The following is a 12,659-nucleotide window of genomic DNA, read 5'->3' as shown; positions in this document are numbered from 1 at the left end:
AGCATTATCAAAGAATAACAGTCCTTTGTACATGTTGGGAGATATTCTTTAACATTAATTAAAAAAGTAATTTATTATTACAATTAAGTAATAACATTTGTGATGGGTAATTAAATTTAACCGTAGGTTAATCCTAATAATAAGTCATTGTCGGGAGAAGAAACGTACACGGACATCTTATACTCTTTAGTAATTTTCTATTACTTTCATTCGTGAAAATGTAACGTTTTCTCTGTATTTACAGATATTATATTCGCAGCCCAGCAGGATGGGCACAATTCACTATATGTTATGTGTCGTCTTCGTTCTGGTGTCTGGCTGGACGGTCCACGCAGAACGTGAGTACAAACACCTTTTTTGGGTTGTGGTGTTATAGTCTATGGCCCTTGCTAAAGAAACAGATGATCTCAGTCAGCTGCACGAGGGTTCACCTCCTGCATTTATATTCCGATTAAAATGTGCATTAAGGTGTGCATCGCTGTCTTCAAGTAATGAGTAATGATTAACTTATCAGTTGTCTAAAACTTTCATTCCTTCAGCATTTATTTTCAAGCCCAAATGTCCAATTTCCAGTGTCTGGTACAGCTGCAGTGATCACTCAATTCATTCTTAGTCAATCCACAGTACCACAGTCAACAATTTCATTGTAATCAACTTCAGAAAAATGTTTAGGGTGAAGCAAATTTTGAGAGTGGAATAACCAATATGGAAGGACCAATAATTGAAATACAAAATGAGACTTTGTGTTCATCTTTTATCTTATTGATTGAGAAGAGGTGATCCAAACGTTCAATGTAATTTGAAAACGTTTCTAACTCTACTTTAAATTCGGCAATTTTGCCGATCAAATGCTGCTTAGCCATAACCTAAATATTTTAGGCACTTACTTGAGGTACAGGTACACTGAAAATGGAAGATTAAATATGCTATATTATTTGCTCTAATCGTATGTTGGAAGGTCTTAGGCATTATCTTCAATTTTTCCAGTCGCCAATGCAGAAGTTATTTATTTTTCCTACAGTTACCTAACAATGTACATGTTCTCTCACTGATTTGAAAAAGCAAAGTGGCCAATTCGTTCATCAGTGAGACAATGTTAACATTCTCTCACTCTAAATTACTTTGTCTCACTCACTCCAGATTTGCAACGTGAAGGCACGAAATAGTGAGCGCGTAACATGCAAACAAGGTCTTATGCGCGCGAAATACGTTGGCTGCACTGGTTGTAAATCAGCTGGTCAGCTGGTTGTACTGTTGTATTATTAAATGTAATATTAAAAGTTCACTTCTGTGTAAAAAATATGTCACGTTTCTTTACCAATTTATTTGTTTTATGGTAACTGTAGGAAAAATATAATGTGCAACTCGAGTGCAAAGTGCAATTGCCTACGGCTCGTGAGTAAGTATTTCTCTCGAGTGAGTCAATTGCTCCCTTTGCTCACTAGTTGCACAAAAAACTATTTTTCTTTTTTTATCGAAATGGAAAAACTTTAAATAATACCATTTAAATGATAATATCATTGATTAAAAATAGGTATTTACCTTCGTCTACAGCTCAATCTGTTGTAACTCAAGTTACAACAGATTGAGCTGTAGACGAAGGTAAATACCTATATTTAATTAATATCACAGCTCAGGGGCTAAAAATGGATTTTAATACCATTGACTATTGGATACTGAAGTTACTGAAGTATTGATAGTCAATGATAATACATAATATTTCATCACTCAGAAAAATTTTGCAATATTCAAAAACGCCACGATGGGATACTAACTATTATTCAAGTAAGTAGGCTTACTTCAAACACAAACGCAAACAAATAAATTAATCAACTAATACCTGTCCTTAAAGTTTTAAATAACTCAAAACACACACGTGACAATTTTTTAGACTCGTTGCCAATATTGTTACATGAAATAGCCTACAAAAATTAATAATGGATAATTTATTAACTGAGAAAACTACTGGAACGATCTTAAAAGTAACTCCAATCAAACTCTAATAATGTGCATGGTCTATTGTTGTAAAGCCTTTGGTTATTCCTTCTAAATTAAATCATAACAAATAATAAATATTCCGGTTATATATATGAAATATAAATTGACTTTACAACTCTCACATGAATTTTGTTCTACACCCTTACCAATTTCATTTTTGAAAGGGTCAATTGTATTTCAGAATCTTCATCTGTATTTCAGAAATGACAATTTGTTTTTCAGATGTAAGATTTCAATTTTAGAAAGCGTCAACTGTATTTCAGAATAGTAATTTTAATTTAAGAAAATAACACTTTTATTTAAGAAATGATCATTTATATTCCATAAACAATTATTTGCATTTCAGAAGATATCAATTGTATTCCAGATAGTATTAACTGCATTTCAGAAAATATAAATTATAATTGTATTTCAGAAATAATTTGTGTAAACAACTTTGTTCTCAGCATTAGGAATTAGCAGCTGATTTTGGAATAATACAGTTATAAACAGATGTTTAATTATATTAATTTCTTAAATACATTTGACTAACTCTGAAGTTAATGTGTCAAATTCTGAAATACTATTTGAAATAAATATGACTATTTCTGAAATTCAATTTATTCTTTCGAAATTCAATTGGCGTTTTATGAAATAAAAACTACTAGTCTGGAATACAAATGGTAATTTAATTTGATATTTAATAATGGAATACAATTTACTCTTTCTGAAATAATCTAGACACTTTCTGAAATAAAATTAGAAAAGGTGTAGAGTTAACAAAGTTACATTCTGTGGTTTAGTTAATCATAAAATTCATCATTGGTATCACAACCCTTTGGGGTAGGTTTGATATTTGGAAATATAATAGGGAAAACAACTTTTTAGAGCTAAAACTCAAATATTGCACCGATTATTTGATGCAACTGCTAGTAAGCACTGTCCATTGACGACTTTGTTGTTGATTTGTTTCAACTCGACTAGCAATCCATTTCTCAATCAGAAAATTTAATGAATGGTGGATGAATCATTTCGATTATTCCATTTAGCGAAGACGTTCAGACAAAGAATGGAATCTCCAAGGCCGCGTACTTGAAGCAGTTGCAATATCTGTTATTTATGAAGACACTTTGAACGTGCTTTTGAAACAGCAAGACTTGACACGTTACAAAAGAAATGTGCCAACCTTTTCGTGTTTAATTAATTGTGATTTGAATTAAATGTTGATACGTTAAAGATGAGTTTCAACATTGATTGAAATTTGTTACTAAATAAATTATTTGCTAAGAAACCCAAGAATCGTTTCACATTGACAAGGCGAAGAAATCAAAGTCCAGGAACAAAAGAACTTTAGTTTTCTATAATACATATGAGAGAGGGAAAAAATATGTTAATGATACATTTTTCATAAATTAAACTTTAGTACTTCAAGGTTCACCGTTGGCTATGGTACTAGTTCTGAATAGGAAAAGAAAGTGATGTCATTAGAATTCATAACCTTAGCTTGACGCATGTTTTTGAGGCCACGGGGCCAACCGGCGAGAACAGTGTTATGCATTATGTAAGACCCGGCGACTCAGTGTTTGGCTAAAGCTTATAAACTGATTAAGACAAACACTGGTTAATAGAGCATATTGTATGTATGTTTCCCATTGCTACAATGCATTTTACGAACTATCGTCACGCGGACTTAGCAGATTTTATACGCTGTGTTTTCTGTAGGAGTCAGGAATGGCCAAGGCTGTTAACACCATTGATTAAATCGTATCTGTAACAATATATGTTACAGAAGACTTGGTGATAGTTTGCTACTTCATCAACTGGGTTAGCGTCAGCGATGCTTACGTCTGTTAACGCCATTGATGAAATCGTATCTGTATTAGTATCTGTGAGTTACAGAAGACTCAAAAATAGTGTGCTACTTCAGCAACTGGGCCATCTACAGGCCGGGCCTGGGTCGCTACACCATCGATGACATCCCCGCCGATATGTGCACCCACCTCATCTACTCCTTCATAGGAGTCAGCAACGTCACTTGGGAGGTGCTCGTTCTAGATCCAGAGGTATGGCAAACACTTTGTCTTTATGTGCCAATACATGTATATTATTACAGTATGGATTAATATAGTTGTCAAAACATACATATTTGCATTTTGTTTACATTTAAAAGAATACGAAATGTTAACGTGGTCCAATCGTCACGACAGTTCAATTCCGGTCCGGGACTCGATAGTTGTGTTCTGCGCTCACTTCACCTTGCTATCTTGCCCAAAGTGAGCCACGTTCGAGACTAATTATAGTGAATCAAAATTATTTGAAGTCAATAAAATATGTGTATCAAGGAATTATTTTCATTAAATATTTGAACCTTTTATTCTGCTCGAGTATTACTGAATGTGTTTGATCAATAATGCTAAAGGCTATCCGAAACTAAAACCTTAAATAGATAAAAATAATTTTTTAACTTAATTTATAAAGTGAAGTATTCAAATATTAAGTAAGAGACAAACACTTCTTCTGTGCGGACACCTTCCATAGGACTTAAGCTCAGTAATCTAATAGACGAAACATTGCAAAATGACATGAAATTATAAACATAAAATTTCTTACCTCAACCATAATATAGTGACACATTTGCATAGATAAAAACACAGTCACAATGATGATATACAACTAAACGACTATCCATAAAAAGAACAAATCAATTAGAGCTATCCGGTTGGAGCGCGAGGAGAAGACAGCTAAGATACGATATATCCGAAACATACACAGTACGAATGGATATCCGCGACTGAGGCAGATGTTTGATAACTGTCATGTATCAACTTTGATGTCTATAAATCAAAGACAATGATCTGCGTTTGGTGAACTTTGCTTAGTAAAACTTCCTAAGGAGAACTCCCGCGTTTGTTACTCCCGCAACGATATGACTGTGTCCTCAAATTATTAAAACTGTTATAATAGTAAGTTTCATTAACATGAGTGTTTGAGGAACAAAAAAATGTAATATCAAGTTTCAAGTTGTGGGTATTCAAACGAAATCAATATCTTAACTAATGATACTGGTTTAAATACCTTATTCTGGCAATCCAATTGTTGTATTCCAAAACTAGTTTTAACCTGCTAAGAAGTCATCATCAGGTGCGTACATGAATGATTACTTCAAATGAAGGTCGTCAGGATTAAAAGCTTTTTACACAAACACATACACACGAACAAACATATAGCGCGCACACACATACGGCCGATAAAATAAAAATTAATCTTGACGATATCTAAACATTTTTCTTAAATATTTTTGTTTTGTATTCTTCGTCATTTCAACACTATTGTATTAAGTCAACACATAAAGAAACCTTTTTGGTTACTTGAGTGCGGTACAATAAACATTTGTTAACACAAGCAAAAACTTCCCCCTTTATTATGCAGGTTGAAGAAAATTCAGAGAACTATTTAAAGGGAAATAAGTTTTGAAAAAACGAGCAGCAAACGATTATTAAATGTACTTAAAATAGTGTAAAATGATTAAAAGAACACTTACTTTAAGAAACATTCATACCAAATCCAAGTTGGTTTGGCGTTTTAATTCTTTCACTCTTACGCCGACAATTCGTTATACAGTATACTGCAGTATCATAATTTAAAGTTCATTACAAATGTAATCTGTATCTACGATCCCCAATATACTGTAGATCGAACTAGCAACCAGTGTACTTCAAGACGAGAACTATCCCATGTGGCTACTCAGACAATTAATTGCCACTCATACAGATGTACGTGTTGTGGCATGGGATCACTCCAATACCCATTTTACTGTAGATATAAAATTGTAAATATCCAATTAAAGATATTTTCATAGATTATATCAGTCTTCATAAGTTATATACACGGAACATATACACTTTTGTCTACAGGTTGATGTGGAACAGAATGGCTACAAGAACTTCACGGCACTGAAGGCGAAAATCCCGGGACTGAAGACCTCAGTGGCAGTGGGAGGATGGGGTGAAGGAGGCCGCAAGTACTCGGCGCTTGTCTCCATGAAGGAGAGGAGAGACTCCTTCATCCGCAGCGTGGTTGGTACGTACTAGAATGGAGAATTTCAATCATGATTAGTGTTATCAGTGTGTTAGCCTGTGTTGCTTAAACTAACTCTGGTAGTCCATTACTGATCGAAGAGGTAGGAACGGGCCTAAAACAGTGTTTAAGTGTATCCTAGTTTAGTTTTGTGTAGACCATTTTACCATTTTACTGTACATCTGAATAGTACATCTACAGACATGTCTGTTACATAAAAAAAAAAAATGCTTACAATTAGCCAGTTTGTTTATTTTGCTCTTCTTTTCAATAAAAGATTGTAACCCTGGGGGTAAAGCAGCCCCCGTCAAATTGTGGACTTTGAAATAGAGGAAAGGTAGAACCCAAATCTAAATGTTTGCTAAAATCGGTGCTGTATGGGATAAATGCAAATTTATTTTTTAACGTCATTGACTGGAGTCGCCGGAAGACTGCCCCCCGGAAAACTACCCCCCAAGCAGGTTCCTACGTCATATTGACGTCAGAGACCGGGGGGGGGGGCAGTTTTACAGTCACGGACACTCAAATTTAGTTGTCAAACAGTTCTAATCTAACCTAACCTAACCAACCAAACTTGCTGTAACATTTCGAAAATCTGTTTTATATTCACCACATGCATTTTCTATTATCCAACGGAATTACTCGAATTAAAATTAAAATTACATAGCATGATTTATCTAGGGGGGGGGGGTAGTATTCCAGTCGCGGACACGGCTTCCATATTGGTTAGTTAGCAGATTTTGTGACGTCACGTTTCACCTGGGGGGTTAGTTTTCCGGGGGACAGTATTCCGCATCCCCATTGACTGGACTATATGCCAAACTCGGTAACCGAGCGAGTAAATTTCGAAGGCTTGCATAGGTGATTTCTATCATAGAATTTAGTAAGCAAGCAGTCCAAACTACCTTCATGTTGTGTAACATTGACGTGTGATGTTTGCAGAGTTCATGCACAAGTACGACTTTGATGGGTTCGACCTGGACTGGGAGTACCCGGGCGCGGCGGACCGAGGAGGAAGCTTCAGTGACAAGGACAAGTTCTTGTTCTTCGTGGAGGAGCTGCGGAGGGCCTTCATCGCCGAGGGCAAGGGCTGGGAGATCACAATGGCAGTCCCGCTCGCCAAGTTCCGTCTCAACGAGGGCTACCACGTGCCCGAACTGTGCGAGTGAGTTGCGTCTCTTGAATACTTCATCAGTCTAAATGCCCTGATAGTCCTTAGTGTCCACCTTCGAATCAGAAGGTTGCTGGTTTGAGTCATGATGGGGTCGAATCTGGACGCATACCGGTATGCCACATGTCATTCATTGGGCTATCGATGATTGATGGTCACTATCAAAAGTTCCGTGTTAAATAGTAGCTTGACTAGGGTTTGGGCCACTTCCTTATGCAAAAAGTGCTAAAGGCGTTAAAAAAGACAAGACGCAGAATAGTCGGGATTGTGACAATATTGGCCACTCTTTACAGTTTTGTGAGATGAACTAAACAATTCTTTTATTGTACAATGTGTAAACCTATCTATTAGGGTTACAAAAATCTTCCATAATGTTTAAGGAATACACTAACATTTCGGTTCAGAATATGAAGTAGGCCATCGTAGGGATGGCTATTAGTAGGCCTGTTGATCTTTAGATACTAGAGTTATATCCGTAGTCAAAGCTATTATTGTCATTCTATAAAACCTTGTAGTTGTACAATCCAATCTGAGATGTTGAATTGTGGAAAAAAAACTTATCCACTGATTGATTTGTATTACCTATGTTGAAAGGACAACGATTCTACTATCCTGAAATTCGACTCACAAGTTCTTATGAATAAAGTGACAACAAAGTTATTCCAGTGTACACATAGATCGAGACTAGTATAGTATACATACATCATTGTGATACATACTATAACAATGCCATGTGTGTAGATTGCTGGATGCTATCCACGTGATGGCCTATGACCTAAGAGGCAACTGGGCAGGGTTCGCTGATGTACACAGTCCGCTGTATCGCCGGCCTAGCGACCAGTACGCCTACGAGCTGCTCAACGTGGTCAGTAAATATAAACACAAGTGTTACTGTTTCTATATTTTTATAGGTTAGAATAAAGGATTGGTGGTAAGTAGTTTAGGTATTGCATCTATCCGTTGTCTAACACAGATTTACAACACACACACACCATTGACCTATGCCTATGTGGTCGTTCGTTTCTATGCCGGAGACTCAAATCAGCTTTTTTCCATATTTGTAAATCCGTTAATGCCATTTCCCGCATTCCTTTCTCACGTTTTCAAACCAATTTGGGCCCCTATATCCAGAATTTACCCTTTGTAAGTTCAAAAATCCGTAACATATACATTCTTCTTTCCCGTGTCTTCAATTAAATCTTCATAACCCATGCCCAAACCCTATGTACCTCAAATTCATCTAAAAAAATATTTAAATAATAGTTTCTTATGGTTTTCAATTTTCATACACACTTTGCTCCTCAAACACTTATCCATCTACATCTCACACGTCATATCTCAGCCGAACCAAGATCATTCCAACCAAAAGACCTAAAAGTATCTTCTACAAAATAGTTTGTGTTATCTTAAATAACCTAGTCGATCTCTTTGTGTTATAGAACGATGGGTTGGAGTTATGGGTGAGTTTCGGCTGTTCCCCGGACAAGCTGGTGGTGGGTGTGCCGTTCTACGGCCGCTCCTTCACCCTGAGCGCTGGCAGCACCAGCTACGCGCTGGGCTCATACATAAACAAGGAGGCTGGAGGCGGTGCTCCGGGCAACTACACCAACGCCAAGGGATTCCTCGCCTACTACGAGGTTGGTGGTGACAACAGAAATGTAGATATTTTGTAAATAAATCTCAACATTGGAATAACAGGCTGATTACTGTGTAGGTGAATGGTTTTAGTGTTGTCTTCAAATCGTAACGGTCTTATTCGATCTCAAGCGGGTTTTAGTTTGAACTTAGATGCCATTTGTCAATTGCTATTAATTAATATACCTATATCTAAAACAAGGTCAACATCAGAGAGTAACAAAACCGTTACTCTCTGGACAGTTGCCTTGATAAGCACTTGAAAAACCAATAACGTTGAAAGACACCAATAAAAAAATAAAGCTACATCGCACATTGCCAGAGTAAATAATACAGCGTGTGACTCTATTGTCCCTAGGCTATTGACCCACAAATTTAGATTTATCTCTGCTATGCCAAAAGGCTTAAACACCTTGACGTAATCTTCCAAATTAAAAAGTTTAATGATGCGACAATTGGGTAGGCCTACCAAATTTATCAGTAAGATCATATTTTTTTTATGAAAAATGACTTAAAGTCTCGTTCTGTCTACAGATATGTGACTATCTGCAAGAGGAAGACGGCGGATGGACCGAGAAGTGGGACGACGTGGGATTCTGCCCCTATGCGTACAAAGGTAACATACTGAGGACTGAACAGGACGAAATCTGAGTACAGTTGATTATGTTGACGATTCGGTACAACGTATTTTTGTTATGAAAGTTCTGATGTTCATTGTTTTGTTAAGTTCTACTCTTTTATAATATTTCATATTTTAGCTACCGACGTTATGTTTTTTTTTTCATGAACTATTGTCACATTACAGTGATTCAACCACTTGTCTTTTTCCCTTCAGATAAAATTAATGATGTGACGTGTTGTTTGAGCCGTGTACGAACATTAACATGTTAAAACATTAACATGTTATCGTAAATAAACAGTTTGTTTTAACTTGTTATGTGAACTTCATTATTCTAGATAGGTACAAGTGAACAAATTAATCTCAAAGTAAGTGGGTCTTTTATTATTTTATGGAGAGTTTAACTGGTTTCATATTAGTTTTCAGTCATAATGCTTTCTGAATTCAAATGTGATTTTTCATTGGGCTATCAATGTTTTTAAGGGGAGGTTGATTTAAAATATTATCAAGACCAAGTTAGGACCGTTCCCCCCTAATAAACGTACACAAATCTACTATTGAAATACATTTAAAAACTTAAAAAAATGTATGTCATGTGCCAAACGCATTGTACTGTTCCAAAACGCTGATATTATTGAGTTATAGTGGTGGTATGATGGAGGTGGTTTGATCACAGGCACTCAGTGGGTCGGGTTTGAGAACGAGAAGAGTCTTCAGATCAAGATGGACTGGATCAAGCAGAAGGGGTACGCAGGGGCGATGACGTGGGCTATAGACATGGACGACTTCAACGGCGTGTGTGGCCCAAAGAACCCACTGATCCAGGTGCTTAACAAGGGCATGAGAGGGTACGTTGTGCCAACTCCTACAATCACCACTACGCCCAGGGTGAGTACAGAGGAAACAAGTACTGTAATATAATATATAATTCTCCCGTTTCCAACTCGCTCCCAAAGCGAAAGCAAGCTCGTCTAGTTAAGTCTAGAGCACGGTACTTCGGTTCCCAAGTTCCAAGGTGCAAATCCCGTCAATGAACAAAGGGTTTTATTATCTAAGTGATAATGCCACAGCCACTAAGCCTAGTCTGAAGTAGTGTAAAAAGTAATTCTATGTGAAGGATTAACCTCAACCTGGTAAAAGAAAACACTGCAATTCGAAATAACGTTAGAGAACCAGCTTTATCAACAAAAGGCCATACAGACAACTTAAACCTTAAACTTTAGTTAGATCTACGCATTCCATACCTTTGTTTTAAATGTTTCAAGATTTAGAGTTCGTATTAAATTAGTAGAGTAATTATTGCTAGTGAACGCAGTTGCAGTGAGCCACCAACAGATTGCACTGATGTGCATACCGGTCTCTAGAATTTGTCAACTTTTGCCTCAACCAATCCAAACTGAAAGGGCCGTATCTGCTGACTGTAAACCTGTACTGACTGTAATTGGGTTGTGAACTTTCTCAGTAACAAATGCAGCGGGGTGTATTATTTGATTGAAAAATAGTTTAAATTTTAATTTAAGTAAGATAAAAAATGTTTTAAACTTGTATTATTATTTATTGTGATGTCACAGCCTGAGTGGGCAAGGCCACCCAGCACACCGTCGGCAGATGGAGTTAAACCAACGAAAAGACCAACTCATAAGCCGAAACCTAAACCGAAGCCGACCCGAAAACCAACAACTCCAAAACCGACAACCGAGGAACCTCCGGTAGAAAACCCATTGCCAGAGGAAAATGTACCAGAGGAACCGATGGTTAAACCACCCATGCCTGAGAAGCCAAAGCCTAAGCCTCCAGCCGCAGAGAAACCGAGGCCTCCCAAACCAACCAGACCAATCGGAGAACCTACCGAGGGATGTCCCTGCGAACACGAGCCAGCGACGACCAGCAAACCCGTGGCTACCACGACACGGCGCCCACACACGACCTCTAGACGTCCTGCCACGACCACAGAGGAGGCCGAGGAGCCGGGGGAGGTGATAGAGGCTGAGGAACCTCCTGCGGGCGAGACACAGGCCGACGTTGACTGCTCCAACGACGGGTTCAAGGCACACGCCAAGTGTAACAAGGTAAAATAACTAAGTATTAACTATGTATCGTAGGTATCTACAAGGAGGATGTAAAATAGACAACAGTTGTTGTATGAAGCTGTTACATGCTGAGCAATGCTGGGTCATAAAGTCATATTTAACAAGAGGTTAACTGTAAGAATGGAACATGAGGTCCTAAGTTCGCTTCAATAAAGGATTAACATTCATTCAAATAGAGGTTAAAAGAAGGTCGAGTACATTTTTTTAACGAGGTGGTATTCGCCTTATTGCACGTAATATGTTAGGCTTTTACTGGATCGTTCTTCTACACAAAGAAGGGTAATATTTGTTCCCCTTAATGGTGAATTGTATCACTTCGTAAAGACATTAATATTCAATATCATTGTTTTCCATAACTTCTTTCAGCTATTATCAGCTTACAAGGAGATTAATGTTCTAGTAAGATTTCATTAATAAAAAAAACTGTAATTGTTTGTGATTACAGTACTACCAGTGTGTACACGGACAAGCGCTCGAATTCGAGTGTAAGCTAGGAACAGTTTGGAACACGGAGATTAACATTTGCGACTGGCCTGAGAACTCTCGTCGCCCAAACTGCCGGACCTTCTACAATCAAAAGAAATGAATATCTGACCCCAGGATGGGTTAATTTGACAAAAACAGAGTCTTTTTAAAATGATTATCTTCATCATCTAAGTTCTAAGTACAGAGTTTAGTCAAACATACAATGTAGTCAAAATAGTAATTATTATCTACTTAAGATACTGTGCCATATTGTTAAGCCAAGTCTTATTACATGTAGTGATAATACAGTGTTTCAATAACAATGAAGACTCAATTTTGAATTATTGCATTGTTTGTAACATTTCTTGAGTGCCATATAATAAATAGAATGTCAGAAATGGCTGCAGTTTCTTTTTCTAGAAGTATTTCTTACAATAAAAGCTCTTTAGTCAGTAATATTTTTATGGTCCGAAACTAACTTCTGATTTCTTTGATCGTTGGACTGTTAATAAATGACGAGAGGTTCTATCACTGAATTCACGGTTGTACAACTCAGAAGCCTCCATAAGAATATTTTGCCTATATTTCATTTAAAGACCCCAAGTTCAAGAAATTCTTATCAGAA

The 12,659-nt window shown here is 37.0% G+C and overlaps 1 protein-coding gene across 2 annotated transcripts in view; it reads left to right on the top strand.

The window, feature by feature from the left end:
• LOC128985356 (endochitinase) overlaps window positions 1-12,432 on the top strand; it is a 39,780-nt gene extending 27,348 nt beyond the window's left edge. Inside the window, exons 2-11 of one of the 2 annotated variants that reach the window (XM_054404781.1) lie at window positions 245-338; window positions 3,877-4,040; window positions 5,892-6,057; window positions 6,997-7,219; window positions 7,967-8,090; window positions 8,665-8,862; window positions 9,395-9,476; window positions 10,156-10,367; window positions 11,051-11,548; window positions 12,015-12,432. In XM_054404781.1, coding sequence (XP_054260756.1) covers window positions 269-338; window positions 3,877-4,040; window positions 5,892-6,057; window positions 6,997-7,219; window positions 7,967-8,090; window positions 8,665-8,862; window positions 9,395-9,476; window positions 10,156-10,367; window positions 11,051-11,548; window positions 12,015-12,155 — 1,878 coding nt within the window. In that variant the 5' untranslated portion in view covers window positions 245-268 and the 3' untranslated portion in view covers window positions 12,156-12,432. The remainder of the gene's footprint in view (window positions 1-244; window positions 339-3,876; window positions 4,041-5,891; window positions 6,058-6,996; window positions 7,220-7,966; window positions 8,091-8,664; window positions 8,863-9,394; window positions 9,477-10,155; window positions 10,368-11,050; window positions 11,549-12,014) is intronic. The other variant, XM_054404782.1, reaches the window with a different exon arrangement.
• Window positions 12,433-12,659: the final 227 nt, after the last annotated feature.

This window comes from Macrosteles quadrilineatus, unplaced genomic scaffold (assembly GCF_028750875.1).
Source record: "Macrosteles quadrilineatus isolate MER2022 unplaced genomic scaffold, UCM_ALF_1.0 Scaffold_2__2_contigs__length_208266976, whole genome shotgun sequence".
In the NCBI taxonomy this organism is placed as follows: domain Eukaryota; kingdom Metazoa; phylum Arthropoda; class Insecta; order Hemiptera; family Cicadellidae; genus Macrosteles; species Macrosteles quadrilineatus.
Note: the sequence above shows the minus strand (reverse complement) of the source record. Positions and strands in the feature narration are given on the sequence as shown.